This window comes from Xiphophorus couchianus, chromosome 1 (assembly GCF_001444195.1).
Source record: "Xiphophorus couchianus chromosome 1, X_couchianus-1.0, whole genome shotgun sequence".
NCBI lineage: Eukaryota > Metazoa > Chordata > Actinopteri > Cyprinodontiformes > Poeciliidae > Xiphophorus > Xiphophorus couchianus.
In genome coordinates, this window is record NC_040228.1 from 15,946,032 (window position 1) to 15,964,689 (window position 18,658).

An 18,658-nucleotide genomic window follows, 5' to 3' on the forward strand; every position below is an offset into this window, starting at 1 on the left:
GTGAGATGAAAAGGCTCTCCCACACCTCGGGGAGAGGAAGATAGCAGGAGCTATTGTTGGGAGGGTTTCAATCACTTGCAGTGAGCCCAGTAATGTGTTTGATCAGGGCACCGCCAAACATTGGTTGGAAGACGGAACGTTTTCCTGCTGTTTGGCGTTTGTTTCTGTAAACCTCTGAACCACCCGTATGTTAATGTGCCACGGCACAGACAGCTCCGATTTACTGATTGTCTGGGAGACTTCCATTTGGAGGAAGTATTTTTTTGTACACCTCTGGCCAGAGAGAGGAGTATGTAGAGGGCCACTTATCAGTGTTTTGGGGGAGTCCTCCATGATGAAGGGAGCCACACTGAGAATAAGGCAGCACTCCCACACTTCACCTTCTGACTGTGTGATTAGTCTGGGATGATTTCAAACCAAGATGATTTCAGCACTCTATGCATGAAGATGGAGTGTTATCTCATCCTTTGAGATCTCCTCTCCATCTCCCTCACTTAGGTAGGGCCCATTGTTAAGTGCCAGGGGCCTGTGGGTCCCGTAAATCAGGCGGCGGCAGGAGGGGATGTCTCCATGGGGGGAGAGCGCACTTCCAGCAGCCTTCAGGCTGATCTCATCTTACCTTTCCTTATACTGTAATTAAAAAAGTCAATAGCAAAGAGGAAGCTGCTAAAGGGTATGATCTGCACTTCTTACCTTATGGCTAATATGCCAATACAGGACAAGACTTTTCACCTTCTTAGCAGAAGATTGTGAGTTTAACCAAAAGCATTTAGGGAGAAATATCCTCCTTTCTCTGGCTGGGTTTCCACTTAACTTAAGGGCAACCTATCAAATAACACTTTTCTTGATTTTAGTCAGTGTTGCTAACTCGAGTTACATTTCACTCCATAGCTATAAGGATGCTGCCTACACTCAGTTTCAGGTCAGATCACTTTTTCAGTGACTGTCGTCCAGGTAACGTTTGTTATCTGTTTGCTATCATTTCCATATCGGTGCATATCAATTTTTCTAAAATAATCAGAATTAATAAGCCATAAACATGTTCAAATTCTATATGAAAGTCAATTTAATAACGGCTATAGTATTTCCCTCTGGCATCATGGCACACCACATCTCCAATTATTTGGATTCTAATGATCTAATAATTTTCTGATGAATTTAATTATGAATTTGTATTAACTGTAAGCCCTAAAAAAACGTTAAAAATATAACTATATCATTGTGATTGAGATAATTTATGTGGTGAATCACATTTTACTTCTTGAATTTAACTACAGAAATAAATTGCCGATGTTCCAATGAAGTGAGATGTAAGTGTAAAAAAATATAGTTCGTTTTCTTACACGAACCAAGGGCGAAATACTTCCTGATTCCGCCTCTTCATCACAGGTCTGAAAATAGGTCCTCATTTGGTCATGGCTGCCACCTACTGACAAAACTAATGTATTACTGATTTTGAAGAAAACCACAGAACATACTCTTGAGCTAAAATCAAACTTTTTTGAACAACAGTCTGGCTTTTCAGAAAACGTAATTTACAGTAAAATAAGAAATCTTTATTGACATAGAGTTAACATCTGCAAATATCTTTGTTGCAGGGTACATGATCAGCGTTTACTGTTAAAAAAAAGACAATAACAACAAAGCAAAAACCTTTACTGTGAGCTGAAACTGAACTTAATTCTTTCTAAAAGCAAATGCTGAAAGCCTTTACTCGGGGGGTGGGGGGAAACCTTACCAAAAATAAAATCCATACAAGCTTATTTCACAAATACATGCAAATTATAAAACAAAGAATGCTCTAATTGTTGATTAACTGAAATTTTACAGATGGTTGGTTTTACTTTCAGGAAATAATGGGACTACAGATTATACCTTTGTAAAAACTGATTCACTTTTTGAGTTTAGGCCCAAGAAACACTATTCTCTACATCTCAGACAACTTAAATATATATATGTATATATATTACCTTCATAAGCTGTAAAAGGTCAGTGATTGGTCCTAAACTCAAATCTACACTGCTAATATCAACAGAGTTACCTGACTATTACAACATTTCGCCTAAATAACTGTTAAAACTCAGATGTTGCCCTAAAACTGAAACAATGTCTTCGGTCCAGTGATTACAGTCCAGCCTGAAGGAGTTATTTGCCAAAAATGATCCATCTTCATTGAAGATGCTTCAGGTTAAGGGGACCATAAAAAGAAACAACACTGTAATCAAGTAACAATTCAGTCAGGCAGAGGTCATAATTTAAAATCTATGGATGAATTCATGCCTTAATTTGATCTGCACTAAGATCATAAGCAGGAACTAACTGAGAAAATAATCTATACTTAAATAATCCATATGACCAGCACCTGTTTGATTCTATTCTGAACACTAAAAATGTCCATCTGGCTAAGCTAAGTACCTTTATTAAGGGTAAATGTCTGTTTAAGTCACAGGAGCCTCTGGTTAACAAACAGGAACAAGAAGACAGCAGTGTCTTCTAACAGAGACAGTAAACACAATGGATTTACATTTATTTTATGGAAGCACTTTGGAGAAACTAAAAAGACTTTGCAAAAAAAATTCTAACATTTTCCATCCAGTTACTCATGATTGCTGCTAACCAGAGGTGCCAAAACATCTGGTTCCCATTAAAACTTGTGAGTCGCCTAATTGCTACAACGGTGCGACAAAAACCACTGTAAAACAAAGTCTGTTTTTAACGTTTGGCAATAGGCGCGCCAACTCGACTAATAAAAAGATCAATTAGATGTTAGTGTTTTTCAGGTGACTTATTTTTACACAGCCGTGATTGTGCAGCTGTGTTCCAGATGGAGGATTAGAAAACTAAGAAGCTGGTTTAGAGCAGTAGCGAACATATTATTGGTGGCAATATCAGTTGCAATTAATGTATTTGTCGTTCTGCGGCTTTGGAGGAGCCAAACAACATCAGGGGAGACATGGCCTGGTTTTAGACTCTCCAGAGAAAATATGCACCACAGAGGGGCTTTGGTAGGTGGAAAGTTTCAAAGTGTTTCTGTTCAAGTGAAAAAAATAAAATAAACGTTCATGAACCCAGAGTCGAAAGGTGCCTTCAGTCATGCTTGGAAACCAAATGCAGTGAGATTCTGTCCACAAGGGTGAAAATTACATTGGGACACAAAGCACAAATTTATAAAACTTTGGAAGAATGTATGTTGAATTCCAATCATATGCAGTAATAATATTGCACACACCGACACTACAACAAGGTATGCTTTTAATTAGTGGTGCAGCTCTATGTTAGTTTTTTTAATTGAGTGAAAAAATACATTTTCAGTGTGCATTAAAATAAACTGCCTTGGATTTCCCTCTTTTAGCTAAATGAGTTGATTTAAATAATTTGTTCTGATGAACACCTCAGAAATTTGCTGTGAGCTTTATTTTAACTGTAGTGCATTTGTGATGGATAGCTAAAGATTTTGCACTAAAATATACTTAAATGCGGTGTGGTTTTGTGCATCTTTCTCGGTAAAATGTTCCTGTGCAGTGGGATGAGCTGCAAGTCGGAAGGAGATTTAAAAAGTAGAGACTCAGAAATTGAGAGTACCTGGCGGTGTCTTTTTCACTTTACCATAACCTCATGCTAAAATCAGTCCATTTGCTTTTGCTCATGTATGAGAACTCAACTACGATGAGGTGTTGAGAGCAAACTATAGTTTGACTGTCTTTAGCTAAGGTTACTTTCAGAGTACAACTCCAGGGAGTGATGTCGTGAAGCTGCAGGTAGGTGTTAGGAAGCTGAGGGTCAAACAGTCAGACGGTTGTTGGAGGGATGGAGGGGACTCCAGGAAGCTGTATGGGCAGATGCTTCCTGGGAGTACTGGTTTTCCTCTTTGCTCATGCCAGCTGTACACAGGCGCCGGTGTCTTAGCAGCCTGTCAGTCCGTGAAAAGTTCTGCAGAAAGCCAAACAAAGTTGCTGGTTCAAGAAAATGCAGATGCCAATGGGATCTGCAGGACTTGGACTCGCATAAAGATGTAGAGCATGTTAAAAATCAATTGTCTGAAATGGAAACTATTACAGACGGACCTGGTGGCATCGATCACACTGGTACGGCTTCTCTCCACTGTGCACCCTCTTGTGTCTGTCCAGGTGGTACCGCTGAATGAACCGCATATCACATGCATCACAAGCATATGGCTTTTCCCCTAGAAACAATCAGAGGCGTGAACAATTTATCAGACTGTCCAAGAACTTCTTGTGTCCTGACCTATTCAAGTTGGACACATGAATTTATACTGCAAGTTTTACATTGTATTTTCCTGAACTCTGCTTTCAGGTGCTCACCTGTATGTGTAAGAATATGTCGCTTGAGGTGGTAGCTGCTCCGGAAAGCCCCATAGCAATGATCGCAGATGAAGTTCTTCTGAACTCTTAAGGAACTGTCGTCATCCATATCCATGTGCGGAATCAACATCTCCACTTTCTCTTTTACCTTATGGGACGACTTTTTGTGTTTCTTCTTGGGCTGCAAATTCTGATTTGTCTGGACGTCTTTCCCATCGATAATCCTTGACGTGTGATATTCCCCATCTTTCCGGATTAGCTTTTAAGACAGAAAAAAAAACATAACAGAGACTGGATATAGTGGAGGCATACATTTGGAAGAAAGGCAAGAACTGCCAACAAGGCTTGTAATGGCTGGATCCTAAAGTGGAGACAAATGATGGGAAAAAAGTGCAGTAAAACAGTACATGTTAACTCCAGCAATTAAATAATAATTTCATTTATGAAGGGAAAAATGTTTTTAACCAACATGGTCCTACATAAAATATACATGCTCCCTTTGTTCAGCCAGGAATTAACTTATCACATTTTCTTGGTTCCACTTTACAAGCACATATACCCAGGCCTTACTACTGTCTGACTTGTACAATCAGGAAATCACTGAAATAGAGCCTATCTGACAACATGAAGTAGGCTAAAAGATTTTAAAAAGTAGCACATTATGCATGAACCTGGATCTAGATGACGTTTTGGAGTGGCATTGTAAAAAGTCCCAACTTAAATGAGATGATGTAACATGACCTACAAGGCCAGGATGGCTTGGATAGCTTTTTTCTTTAACGTTTAAAATTAGCAGTTGAATAAAATTGTTTTCTACTTAAATTTAACAAAGTACAATTTTTTTCTGATTAATTGAAAAATCTTCAGTGTGACAAAAAACAGAAGCAAACACCGAAGAAGGCGGTTAATATTTTTTCACAGTACGTCTCAACATTATAAAATTCTTTTAATGAGTGACATTTCCATTGCCTAATTTGTTTCGCACATAATCAGAAAAAAGTAGCAGCAAAAGGTAGATATGCAAACTTCTAAACATGGAGAGTAGTCTGTGTTTCTCTCACCAGCGGTGGAAGGCTCCCATCTGAAGCATGGCCCATGTGACTGTGATGGCCTTGTCCATGGTGAACCTGGTGCCCATGATGGTTGAGGCTGTGCTGCGAATGTGTCTGGTGGTCCTCAGCACTGGACCTGTTGCCATGACCCGAAGAGGACATCATCTTTTTCTGGCTTGGGATGTTGTTGGCTTGCATCAGGGCCATGCTGGACAACACCGCCTCACAGCCCAGTAACCCAGCCTGGCAACACAAACAGCAACACGTCAGAGCGTTCCAACGGGGGTGGTGAGGTTGGAGGACTCCTCATGGAGAATTGGAAGCTGGAGGTGGGGGTTAGAATTAGAGAGTGACACAACAATGCAATCGTAATGGTGATTTTTGGAGATGAAGAGACTTCCACTGACCCATTTCATATGGTCTCGTACTGAATTGTTGGAATGGTGGGTCATCGCCGTGGTTTGAATGCGTGTGTGTTTGAGGGGACAGGGGGGGATGGGCTTCAGTCAGGATGAGGGGGTGACAGGAGAGACAACAATCCCCCCCAAACCATCAGGGGCCAAAGCCTGAAAATAAAGGCACATGGATGGATATGTAACCAAATACTGAGATCAAACTTTACTGAGAGCTTCTTATTGGGTAAAGCAACCTTAAATGTTTGGTGCACATCTAAAGTTCACATAGATGAAACAAAACAGTAAGAAAATTAAATCCAAACAAAAGAAAACAACACAAAATGCATCAGACTTGTTCTGTAACTCATATGTGTACCAAGCATGACAATGCAAAACATAAAATCAAAAAAATCTAATCGAAATCATTGTTATATCTCTTTATTTGCTCTCAATATTACACTTTGATGGAATATGTTCAAAATGAATGACGTTTTAGCTAAACAGCTGGTGGTAGTTTAATTAAAAAAGTTGAGATAGTGATCTCTGAAGCTTATTTTCTAATCCCATTTGTCAAAGTCACAAACTAGAAAATTTCCTCAAAAATTGAGGAAAACAAACATACACAGAAAACCAGATCACATCCCAAGTATTTATACTAAATGTTACTGTTTTTGCTGCAGTTTTATTTAAACACAGAGGACTAGAGTTACTTGGAGGATGGAGAGTCTTCCCAAACACATAGGCAATTATATGCAGGCTCTTTTTTATAAACTAAATCATTTTTGATGTACAGTAATTGAGTAAAGACTCCATCAATATTTTAATCTTATCCACAACCATAATCTTTGTATAACTCCAAAATTTTGGCATAACATATGTTTCTCCTTTATGAAATCTATAGGTCTTTGATATCAATATTATCATCATGGAACCTAAGGACTAAAATAATTTATCCCCAAAGCCAACAGTTTAACATGTGCTGTAGACAGTCACTAACACGATGTGTCATGTAGATCTGTTGCAGTAGACAATAAATCACTTAATCGAATGACAAATTAAAATTAGATCAATATTTTCCATTTGCACAATTTATTGTTTTTCAGTTTTCTCTCTCTCTTTCTACCAAAACTGGTCTTCAGTCTGGTGTGTTGGACTAAACTAGACCGTTTTTGAAGGACAATTTTGTTTACAGAGACTTCATAATTCATTGTACTTGTCGTTTTTGCTGTTTTATTTAATTCTGATATTTAATTAAATAAGCAGTTTAATTAAATCTTCCAGCTGAAGTGTCAAATTCAAATTTAAAGTTTAGTGATCTTTGAGAAAGTGTTCTTGCATTATTACGCCATCCCCATTTTATTACTTGAAAGTGGTCGCAAAGAAACAACACTATCATTTATCGCAATAGCTTCTGAGATAATTTATCGTCCAGCAAAACGTGTTATCGTGACAGGTCTAACGGCATGGCAAACATTAAAAAAATCCTAAATACAGTTTCTCATTATTCTTATTTTTTTTCCCCGAGATTAATGCCATGCTAGTTATGTATTAAAAAGATTGTTGCACATTAGTTCAACAGAGTAAGTGCATCAACGTGCAGGTTCATATAACAGCTATAACAGTGTCATAACAGTCAGACACCAGTTTATGGGAACTCACAGATGTTACAGGACTAAGTAGCTGAAAATCTGTTTATGAACAACTGACAGGAGAGCCATCAGCATGAATGCTGCAATGATTATGGTAGTGTATTTTATATAAAAAAAAGAAAGAGAAAAACAACAACAACAAAAAAAGACACCTGTTCTCAGAAAGGGTAAAACCAACAGTTTTAAAACAAACACTTTCATGTGAAAACAGCTACACACCACTAATACAAATTTGAAATGCTGACAAAAAAAAAAAAACAATCATAAGGTTTATTATGTTTTTCCGGTAAATCAAGATGTCACAATGAACTTTGTGACATCTTATGGTCACACAGTTCATTGTGTTCTTATTCAAAACACCAACATGAAGCAGCTCAACATTTTTGAAGAATAAATTATTTTTAAGTGTGTGAATAATCTTTTGCTGTAATTGCAGCTGTGAGTCTTTTGTGGTATCATAAACCCACCAGCTCTTCATGCCTAGTAGAGACCGACTTCTCCCTCAAATTGCAGTTGCTTAAAGGTCTATGTATACTTTAGCAGGTTACTGTATACTGAATCTTGTAACCAGGCTTTAAAAGAAAACAAAAGCATTCAACCGAGCTTCGCTTATCGTTTATTGAATAATCATCTATGAATTCAGAGTGAAGTTCTTGCTTCCGACAATTACACGTTTAAACGTCAAATGATTTGCCCAGAGATGCGTGCAGTTTTCTTATGTTATAAAAACGCGATTCCTCGGAGAGCGGAAACCGAGAAGGCGCATTGATAGAGAAAAAATAAATTCGTGGATAACATAATCTTTATGAGTCTACTCGAACCACAGCAATATAAAACACACAGATCCTGCAGCTCTGCAACAATAAAGGTTTAGGAACAACTCTAGTGTAGCTACACTGAACCCCCCACCCCACGACACAGACAACAACAGCCAGGCAGCAGGCGGAGGCTGGCAGGGCGGGCTCAAAGCCTCCCTCATCGGCTACGGCAGCCGGAGGCAGCCGAGCGAAACGTTACACAGAGCTTAGAGACCAACGAATGGAAACTGCAGCTAAGCAAGACACTTACCTTCCGATTTGTAAGGTTTTGTGGCTTATTATGTCTAGTCGTGGTTCCAGTTTTTTTTTTCTCAGTTTACAAACACTGACAGGAAATACTATCACCGGAAGTGCTCCCCGGAGAGAGCTGCGATTGGTCATATGGGGGAGCACGTGACCACTTAACCCGTCTTTGGTTTGGGGTCGCAGAAATTAACGTGATCACATATTCTTTCAGTTATTCTTATAAAATGCCAATTACGGATGTTTATAAGTGTGTTAAATTGTATTTCACAGGATTTTCCATAAGTAAATTATAGAAGACAAGCAATAAAAGCGAAGTAGGCAAACTAAAAATTATACAAAATAAAGATAAATAAAAATTGTGGGTAACGGTGTATTTATTTATTTATTTATCCACGTATGTTGTGTACCAGTGTTGTGTCGTACCGCTATACTCGTACAGTACACTTAATCATCACTTAATTTGTGATAACAATTATTTTTTGTCATAAATCATTTCCCAGTCTTTCAATTTCATCAAGGAAGAAGTCCATGTCTTTTTGGGAAACCAGTGGTGACAATATGGTGATGCGGAAAAAGTTGACCCTGTCTCCAAGAGGTTGGTAGCCGACCATCATGGTGCCTTGTTTCATCATACGTTCCTTGATTACTGGAGCAACCTATAAACAAAACCCAAACAACAGAGAGATAAATAAGATACACTAGGAAATTAAAGATTTTCATTGTTAAAATAGGCTAAAAACAATTTTTAAATGAAGGTCTACAAAATACATTTGGACAAATTGTCATTTGAAAGCTGAAACCCTGACACATTATTCTTCAACCACACACTGAAACAGAAACGCACCTTTGCCAGCCTGTTCTGGTAGTCTGCATTTTTTTCCTTCCCTCTCAGACTTGGCGGGATGAACCAAAAGCACACATTCACAAACTCCGGCTGTCCACGGGAGTACAGTTTCAATACATAGTAAAAACATTTTGTTGAAAAATAATCTTTTACTTGATTTAGATGTGAACTTACTTCCCTCAAAAGTTGGAACCCCTCTCTTTTCTTCATTTGATCCACCACATACCTGCAAAAAAACCAAACTTTTCAACGATTTTTTTATTCATTTTCTTTACTTGACCCTAACTTATTTAAGCAAATGTAAGCAAGAAGAAGCATTTGTTTTCAAATGTAATACCTATAGCCTGAAGTATTTTATGTCCTTTTGTAAATCTTTGAAAAAGCTAAAACACTTAAATCAGGAACTTAGTTAAATAAAATTAAGTATGTATATTAGTAACTTAGCTTTTTAAAGAATAAATACAGATGTGCTAAATCTTGGTCCACCAAACGCCAGGGTTCAGGTTTTCAGATAGAGGTGGAACATGTTTAAACATAAGTTTTAGTGACATTTTTAACTATTTTAAGACAGAGTGTATTCATGCATTATCAGCTTTGACAGCTTTACAAGCCAGATATACAGTAAGGCCTCCCATTTTCTGAGCCTGAAAGCTACTCAGAAAAATGAAATGTTTTTAATGTTTTTATTATTATTTTTTTACCTTGCATGGAGAAAAGCTTTGTCTACACGCTGTTCCAGCCCAGCTGAGCCGACTGCTTTCCACATCAGCCACAGCTTCAGACAGTCCACCTTGCGGCTGCACTGCACAGATTTATCCCCAACATCCAGATTCACATCATAAAATTTGTCTTGCTGGAACAGATATGTTGCATTTGCACAGTGGCACTTCTTCAGTAAGTCCTGCGGGAACAACATTTGTTTATGATAAAAAGAAAAGCAATGTTAAGTAAAACCTTTTGTATGAATATATCATGCAGAATAAAACTCAACCGTTGTATCCTTAAGCAGCAGAACAGAACATTGCAGGCCAGCGACCAGCATCTTGTGTGGATTCCAGGCTACTGAGTTTGCCCTGGAGAAACACAGGCACCAAACCATTAACAAACACTGTACATCTAGCAAACCTGCTGACAACGTGACTAAAACCTCTGTTGCGCTGCAAATACACAAATCAAAATACCTATTTTAGTTTAGAAAAGCGATACTTTTCAAAACTAAATTGATACCTGTGAACTCCTTTCATCAGATGCCTGTGTTTTTTGGAAAACAGCACGCTTCCTCCCCAGGCAGCCTGAGACAAGCAAGTAAACAACAACAAAACGCCCCACAGATTTAAACAAATACAGCAAAATCAGAAGGCTTTGACAGAAAGTATTATATCGCTGGAGGACTCACGTCAACATGCAGCCACAGCTTGTGTTTGTCACAAATATCGGCTATGCGATGCAGTGGATCAAAGGCCCCTTGTACCGTAGTGCCCGATGTGCAGCTCACAAGGAATGGAGCTGCGCCCTAATAGGAGAAAACATTAACTTAATATCTCTTGCAAAAGCATTATTACCTGGTGAACATTTTAACGCTTTGACACATTACAAACTTCAATTTATTTGATTAGGATTTTAGGGGATAGACCAACACAAAGTGTAACATCATGAAGTGGGAAGAAACAGTACAGATCCAGGGTTAAATAAAACTAAGTGCCTTTAGGAGTTAGTCTAATTACATACTAGAAATTAGATTATAAGTATGTGTGTAATTCAATGAAATTCCAGCTGTTCTGTCAAGGCTTAAGGTATTTGTTAGACAACAATAGTGAACAAGCAGCAACATGAAGACCAAGGAACACAGCAGACAAGTAAGGGAGAAAGTTGTGGTGAGGCTCAAAACATCTTTAGTGAATTTATACCATCCCAACCAGGAAACATGGTTGTGGCAGCTTCATGCCTTTCATCAGCAAGGGCAGGTAAATTGGTCAGTGTTGATGGTAAGAGAGATGGAGCAGGGTGATCATGGAACCCATTAAGAACTCCAATCTAAAGTCAATGAACTTTAGACTGGAGTGGACATCTGCATTCAGGACAACAATTCTAGCCATACAGCCTGAGCTACAAGGAAAATGTATTCATGTGCAACAATGAACCTGTTAAAGTACAAACCTAAATCAAAGTAAGAATCTGTGGCAAAACCTGGAAATAGCTGTTCACAGACAGTTTCTATCCAATCTGACAGAGGTTGACTTATTTTGGAAGAGAATGGGCAAAAATTTCAGTCTCTAATGGTGCAAAGCTGACAGAGATAACCCAAAGGACCGTAGCTGTAACTGCGGTGAAAAGTGCTTCTACAAAGTATTGACTCTGTTTTGTTGATTAAAACATCACATCACTTTTTTTAAGAATCCTATTTATTAAAAAATTGAGAAGAACTTATTTTCCTTTTACTTCTCAGTTACGCAAGGAATTTGTGTTGGTTCATCAATAAACATCTCAATAAGATACAATGAAGGATGTGGTTTTTATTATGTCATAGTGTGAAAAAGTTACAGGGTGGTAAATATTACGCAACGTACATTATCTAAGATGGTCAAGGACACAGTAGATTATACAGCAATCCTTTTATCTTACGTTTCTAAACATAAACTGAACTAAAGAATATTTACCTGAGATTTTGAAAGCTCTATTTTTTCATCCAGGTCTTCTGGGATCATGCGACCTCTAGTAAATATAAACACATTGATGAGCAAAGCAAAGGCATAGGATAACAGTTTAATTTTAATTGCTGAGGTTTATAATGAATGTGCCTAAAAGTGAGAGGGAATTTATTCTTTTGAATAATCTCTGTGATTATCATAGGAAGTAGATGTAAAATGAGCTCTACTGACACCATGTACATACATATGTCTGGCATTTTTGAAGACAAGTGAATAAGAAAGAAAGAACAATTACCCATCATCCACTTTTACCAAGATGACATTGTCCATCCCAAAACCCATAAATGCGGCCCCCTTTTTCACAGAGTAATGGCTCTAGGAAAAAAAAATAAAAATACACAGAAAAATTATAAATTAGGTAAAATCAAGTTTAAGTTTCTGTTTATAATGCCTTACTTAAGAATCAATAGTTCTATGGATTTTGCTGTGTATTAACTGGTTTTAGAGTAGAGAAGCTTTGCAAGAGTTACAACATCAGAGAAGAAGTAAAAAAACAAATGTGAGTTTCCATGTTATATATAGAAAAACAAACCTTGTGCTTCCAAACTTTTGGCCTGCCTTATACATTCTGAACATTACTTTATTCTCTCAGGTATGCAGTGTTGAAAAGCCCTTCGTACCTCAGGGGATGTAAAGATGGTGAGTTGCGGGAGACTCCACAGGCCCCGGCTTTTGACCTCTGGGTAGAGTCTGTAGCGTGCAAGGTTCATGGCGTACATGTTGGAGGTGGAGCCTCCAGGGCAGAAAAGGCCGTCACCTTCTGTCCAGCCCACCAGCTCACGAAGCCCTCTGAGCACCTCAGCCTCCATCAGCACAAAGACTGGTGCCACTTCATAAGTGAAGCTATAAATGACATACAAAATGTCTGAAAGTGTCTTTTTTTATTATTATTGAGAGTTTTCATATTAAAAAGGGTAGAATATGTAGTGTATGCATCACCACACTTTTCAGATTTTTTATTTTAAAAAAATAGTAAACTATGTCCCTTTCCCCCCCATTTCACAGTATATACTACTTTGTGCTGCTCTATGACATAAAATTAAAAAAGGTGCACTGAAATTGGTTGTGCAATTTGACAAAATGTAAAATAAATCTGGATGCATGTAAACTTTTGCAAGATAGTGTAAAAAAAAGCAAGCAAATGCACTTTTGATCAGCTATTTGAAGAAGATCAGTCAACTTAAACCAAAAGAATATTCTCAAGTATTTGAGGCTGAAAGACTCATGTCATAACCCCAGTCTTTATTCCCTCCCACAGAGTCAAGTCAGGACTCTGGCTTAGCATCCCAAAAAGTTAACAGTACCACTAGTGGGAAATAAATGTTAGTGGAATAAAAAAAATTACATCTCCTACAGCTATGGCAAACTTTAGGCTTAGCTGTATTTTTTGTCTCTTACAGATTAGTGTTGAGAGCCTCGGAGAGGAAACGTCCAGCCAAAGAGTGATAGTCAACGCCAGCAAACTGCTGATTGAAGAAACGTGGGTGACCTGAAATTATTATCCCATCAGAATCAACAACAAAAAAAAAAAAAAAAGACTAACACTTTTGATCGTCTCTGCCGGGTCTTACTTGTCTTAATGCTGTACTTGGCGACATCTCGTACTCTCTGCAGGAGGTTTTCCTGTGGCTCTCCCTTCTCTCTCAGCTCCAGATCCAGCAGCCGGGCCAGCTCCTCCGGCTCCCTCCATTCACACACCTGCACCAGGAGTACATAGAGTATGGTTGTTAGTTCAGAAAACCAGTTGTAATCCAACAGGCATTTGTATTTCTGGTGCTTTAATCTTCAGAGACCTTCTCCTTGACATCCGTGCCTTTGCAGAGCACTTCCTCCACAATAATTTTGAAGGCTTCATGAAGGAAGAGTTGTCCGTCTGCGTGGTTGATCAGAGGATCAGTCAGGTCGCCAGTGGTTGCTTCCATTATCTATCGGTCTGCTGCTGTTAGAAGAGTTTACAAAGGAAGACTTATTGAAAGAGCTGCCAAACCTCTGCAACTTTTATAGATAGCACTAACAGGAAGAGAGAAGAAACATTCAACAAGCCAAAGGTGAGAACAATGTAGGAGGGACTCAACCTTTGTCCCATAGTGAAAGTTAATTAATGATGTTTGAGTATAGTCTGGAGAGAGGGGGGAACAGCAAAGTGTAGTGACTTATTACATGTATGTCACAAAAATAAGTATATATGATGTGAATTTTTCATTAAAAAAGATCAGTTTTAATTGACTCTTTTCAGTTTGCAACAAAATATGATTTAATTTTCAGATAACATTTCAGATTAAAAATTATGTTTAAAAAAAAAAAATCTGTTAATGTTCTGATTGAAAAGAAAGCCAATTGAATTCCACTTATGCATCTGGAATGAATGAAATTTAAAGATTGTGCAATGCTGTAGCTGCTTATTGGCAGTCCTGGGAAAGATTTGTAAAATGTCTTCAAAGAAAATCATTCATATTTATTGTGAGAACAATTATTCAGTTAGTTAGAAATCATATTAGTTGTTTTTTTTTTTTGTAAATCACTAGTACCCTAAGCACAGTCTTCTTTTACTTATCACACAATTGAAGCATCTTTTCTTATTTCTCTTTACAAAGCGATTTGAGATCTTATTTTGAGCTTCCACCACAGCTTTTCTGTGGTGGAAACCAAAAAACACTAATGCTGGTTTTGAGTCTCTTCCAAGCATTTCTATGTTGATTTGGCCAAATTTTTATAATGTTGAAAGACCAATCGTGATCCATTTTCAGAGTCCACATCAATGTGTAATTATTTTTCCTGACATTTTGATGAGCCAGTAAATTTTGGAGAGGGAAAGATGTCGGCCCATAACATCACAGATCCTCCACTGTGGTTAAAAAACAAACCTTGTGCTTCCAAACATTTGGCCTGCCAAAAGTGGAGGATTCACCAGATCCTCCACTGATCTGGTGAATTTCTTTACTTATTCAGCTAAACTGTATTTGGCAGAAAAGCTCCATGTTTGCCTCATCCTACCAAATCAGCGTTCCAATTAAAATCTGTTACATTTAACTTCTGATAAAACAGGCTTTCTTACAGTCATCACTCATAAACAGCCAGTAGGTATGTAGACGGTTGAAACCATAATGCTGTTCTTTGAAACAGTTGTCTGGCCGGTGGCAAGATAATTTGCCCAGAACAAGTGACTAAAAGAAATGTCATATCTTATTTATTCCCCAGTAGCACAAAGTTAGAGATTCAGAAGTTCCTCACCATTTAATGAACTTAATAAGAATAAGTCAAAGTATGCTTAAGTATGGGGTTCCAACAACTCTACAACCAATAATTGTGTTAGACCATTATTTTTGGAGATTTTTTTCCCCCTCACTGACTAAATGTACACTGCTCAAAAAAATAAAGGGAACACTTAAACAGGTGTTTAACACTTAAAGTGTTCCCTTTATTTTTTTGAGCAGTATATTTCAAAAGAATCTTTTAACATGTTTTCTTTGCTAGATAAATTTAAAAGAACTTGTGAAGAATGATCAGTAATTTTCTGAGCATAAGTGAATTACAGAGACTATAGATTTATTAAGTCATGATTTGGTAAAAAAAACAAAAAAACAACAACAAATGTAATACAAAAGTATTAAAAAGTATAGTCAAATCTTTACATAAAAGTCTGTTCTTTTGTTTTTTTGTGGTAAGAAACCCACTTAACCTCGGAAAAAACATTTTCTTTAAAAGTGCTCATGCTCTCTGAGGGAAGACCTCAGTCAGTCTCCAGCAGACATTCGATGCTCTCAGGAGGCACTGCTAAGACTTTCTGACTGAGGAGGGAGTGCAGGTAAGCGGCTGTGGCTTCTTCCCTCTTCTGATTGCGCCAGTAGTAGAGCATGGCGAAGACTCGCTCCGTGTAAGTTCTTTTTTCCTCTTCGATCTGCTCCAATGTCACATTCGTGATGCCCAGAGCCAGTCTGCCGATCTCCCTCCAAGAGCTGCCAAGGCCCTTAGCCACAATCATCAGCTGCTTCTCTCTCACCATGACACAGCCTGTGAAACAATAACCAGCAGAGCACCAGATGTTGTGAAAGATGGTTTGACTGTGAGAGGGAAAACATTTCACTAGAGAGGGACTCACCTTTGCGGAGAGCCTTTTTAGCTGGCACGGGACCTTGTGACTTTTCAACTTGTAAACAAAAAGATATGCTCATATTTGGCATCTTATAAACATTTATTGATAAGATTCTTGAAAACACAGGAGCTTTTCCTTTGTACCTGATAACGGTGTTTTCACACGCAGATCTTTAACAAAATCAAGCATGGGAAATGTCTCCTGCATCCTTTTTTCCTTCAGCAGGTCCAACATTCCTTGTGCTGCTTTGGGGCCGCTCATGATAACATGATCCAAAAGCTCTTGCACCTTTTCACTAGGAACTCGACACGATTTAATCTTCTCGTAGCCCTGATCTGACACCAGATAAAGGGAATGTGCAGACTGCACAACAAAATCTGCGTCCGCTCTGAGAATCTCTATCAGTGCTGCCTTCTGGCCTTTAAGCAGATGAACTACGTTTGTAGCTTCTTCAGCCATGGCTGATCGATCCAGTGGGTAAATAATGGAAGACATGCAACAACATAAGATTAACAAATGTCAGTTTTACAGCTTTTTCTATGCAGGTATAGTGAAAATGTTTAAAAATGTCTTATAGGGGAGTGGAAAGTTGATTCAGGATAGATTTGTGGAGCAAATGCTGCAAAATGAGATTCAAACTGGCAAAGTTACTGTTTTTTGTTTTTTTTTAACTAGAAACTATAAAAAGCTTCTAGAGTTTGTAAAAACTGAGCTACAAGATTACTTACACAACTCCTGTTATTTCCTTATAATGAGTTTATCCCACATGTACAACATTGAACAACACCAAATGTACTAAAAATGCAACCTTTCCAACAGAACACTGCATTTTGTGTTGAACAACCGATGCATATACAGCATTGATTAGGTTTTGATTAGACGATGGATTAGTTTGTGATTTGTAAAACCTTTAATTTGTGAAAACCCAAATAAATATGTCATCACTCAAATCTAGATTTTTCTACACATGCTGTGTAGTTTTTACAGCCCACTATAATTACTGCATTGCACTATCTTCCAATGTAAGGAGACCTGAAAAGATCTTTATCTTATTCTTGATGCTCACTTCTGGATCAAAACCTCCTCAATGTTAGCACCAAAAATCAATAGATTATTTTTAATTAGAATTATTTTTTTTTCCTCCAAAATCCTTGCTGTTAAAAAAGTTCAACGAATGGCTGTGCCTCTGTCTGCTGACAAGTAAAACAATGCCAGATGTTTTTGGTCCTACTACTTACACTAAAATTAAAAAAAATAAAAAACCTCACACAGATAATACAAAGGAAACTACTCTGTTGTAACAACATTTTTTAATTGAAGATTTATATCAGAGAAAAATCATTTTAAAAAAATCCAAAGAGTGTAAATTATCAGCTTACCACAGGGCCAAATCTGTACCATTCTTGAGTTGCAGCCGAGGGGCCACAGAAATGCATTTCACAGGCCACAAAAGGCCCACTAACCGCACTTTGTACAACCCTAGTGTAGAATAACCCTGTCCAGGTCTGAACTACACAAATGGTAATAGTTTTCAAGCTGTTTTTTGTTCTACTATAATAAATTTGACAACAGTTTCACATATTGCAAACTATATTTTATAGAATCTGTCAGTGTGAAATATTACAGTCCAAGTTTGAGCGGAATGCCTCCCGAAATGTGGTCGAAAGCAAAAGAACAACAAACAGCCTTAAAAATCCCCGGTTGGTGAGTTTTCACAAATGGAATAAATGAATCACAAACCACAAACTGTTTAATATATCCTTCATTGACATAACACGTCAGAACGTTGTAAGTGTTACAAACAAAGTCGGAATCAAAAGTAAAAGTAGCGGATTGGCCACTTTGTCATGCACAGAAAATGAAACTGCAAATGAAAGGTTTGGGCTTTAGGAATGTTTTATATGCATAACATGCGCTGAACCATTTCTCTCTCCAACAGGAATCACGACAATAAGCAACAAACAACGCTTATCTAAACAGCTTCCGATTATTTACCTCAACAACAGCTTCTGCCAAAGTGGAGGGATAATTAGGACCTAACTTTTTGCTCTCTTTTCCTTCTTCTTCGTCTTCTTCTTCGATCTCACAGGCGGTTGGCAAACAGCTGAAAGTGAACCTTACCGCCACCTTCTGAGTTAGAATGTGAACCAGCATGGAAACCCTTTATTCTACTGAAAAGTTATGTTTTTTTAAAGAACTTATAAAACACCGTACTTCAAATATGGTCGGAATTCAGACGAAGTATCTCGTAAAAATGTTTGTTCATGAAACTTTGAAGAATAACTGTTTCTCTGTTATATCTTATACATCCTGTAAGTGCAGGTTCACTGTGATTAACCACACTCGGGAGTTCTGTCCAAACCACAATTCTAATTTGTAGCCTCCTCTTTTTTCTCCAGCAGCCTCTGAAAATATATATATATATTTTGACGGAATATCATCGTGCACTTTGTCTCCGTCAAACGGACTGATAGTCTTGCAGGTGTTTGCTGCCACCTGGTGGGAAAAATTACCCATTGCAGGTACCCTGA

The 18,658-nt window shown here is 37.9% G+C and overlaps 2 protein-coding genes across 6 annotated transcripts; both read right to left on the bottom strand.

The window, feature by feature from the left end:
* Positions 1 to 1,534: 1,534 nt before the first annotated feature.
* Positions 1,535 to 8,616, bottom strand: znf740b (zinc finger protein 740b). Of its 3 annotated transcripts, XM_028018351.1 has the most exons (6): positions 8,487 to 8,616; positions 5,782 to 5,940; positions 5,384 to 5,617; positions 4,323 to 4,581; positions 4,065 to 4,183; positions 1,535 to 3,930 (listed from the first exon to the last, which is right to left on the bottom strand). In XM_028018351.1, the coding sequence occupies exons 2-6, from the start codon at positions 5,824 to 5,826 to the stop codon at positions 3,781 to 3,783; spliced, it is 807 nt and encodes a 268-aa protein (XP_027874152.1). In that variant the 5' UTR covers positions 5,827 to 5,940; positions 8,487 to 8,616; the 3' UTR covers positions 1,535 to 3,780. The 3 variants fall into 3 exon arrangements, with proteins under 3 accessions (XP_027874152.1, XP_027874160.1, XP_027874167.1); XM_028018359.1 differs by lacking the exon at positions 5,782 to 5,940 and having other exon boundaries at positions 8,487 to 8,607; XM_028018366.1 differs by lacking the exon at positions 8,487 to 8,616 and having other exon boundaries at positions 5,384 to 5,697; positions 5,782 to 5,909.
* Positions 8,617 to 8,838: 222 nt separating this feature from the next.
* On the bottom strand, positions 8,839 to 18,218 carry csad (cysteine sulfinic acid decarboxylase). 3 transcript variants are annotated; one of them, XM_028018332.1, is made up of 14 exons: positions 18,123 to 18,218; positions 13,828 to 13,973; positions 13,606 to 13,732; positions 13,433 to 13,523; positions 12,655 to 12,877; positions 12,270 to 12,349; positions 11,984 to 12,038; positions 10,723 to 10,839; positions 10,554 to 10,618; positions 10,318 to 10,399; positions 10,028 to 10,227; positions 9,501 to 9,552; positions 9,327 to 9,416; positions 8,839 to 9,138 (listed from the first exon to the last, which is right to left on the bottom strand). In XM_028018332.1, the coding sequence occupies exons 2-14, from the start codon at positions 13,954 to 13,956 to the stop codon at positions 8,965 to 8,967; spliced, it is 1,485 nt and encodes a 494-aa protein (XP_027874133.1). In that variant the 5' UTR covers positions 13,957 to 13,973; positions 18,123 to 18,218; the 3' UTR covers positions 8,839 to 8,964. The 3 variants fall into 3 exon arrangements, with proteins under 3 accessions (XP_027874133.1, XP_027874141.1, XP_027874125.1); XM_028018340.1 differs by having other exon boundaries at positions 13,828 to 13,905; positions 16,362 to 18,211; XM_028018324.1 differs by lacking the exon at positions 18,123 to 18,218 and having other exon boundaries at positions 13,828 to 14,879.
* Between the last annotated feature and the right edge of the window lie 440 nt (positions 18,219 to 18,658).

Excerpts from the sequence above, each read along its gene's own strand:
- znf740b (XM_028018351.1), bottom strand. The coding sequence starts at position 5,826 with ATGACCCACCATTCCAACAATTCAGTACGAGACCATATGAAATGG. Across the intron at positions 5,618-5,781 it reads TACGAGACCATATGAAATGG|GCTGGGTTACTGGGCTGTGA; the intron begins GTCAGTGGAAGT and ends TTGTGTTGCCAG. Across the intron at positions 4,582-5,383 it reads ATGGGAGCCTTCCACCGCTG|CTAATCCGGAAAGATGGGGA; the intron begins GTGAGAGAAACA and ends CTGTCTTAAAAG.
- csad (XM_028018340.1), bottom strand. The coding sequence starts at position 16,622 with ATGTCTTCCATTATTTACCCACTGGATCGATCAGCCATGGCTGAAGAA. Across the intron at positions 13,733-13,827 it reads GCACGGATGTCAAGGAGAAG|GTGTGTGAATGGAGGGAGCC; the intron begins GTCTCTGAAGAT and ends CTCCTGGTGCAG. Across the intron at positions 10,619-10,722 it reads AGCTGTGGCTGCATGTTGAC|GCTGCCTGGGGAGGAAGCGT; the intron begins GTGAGTCCTCCA and ends TGCTTGTCTCAG.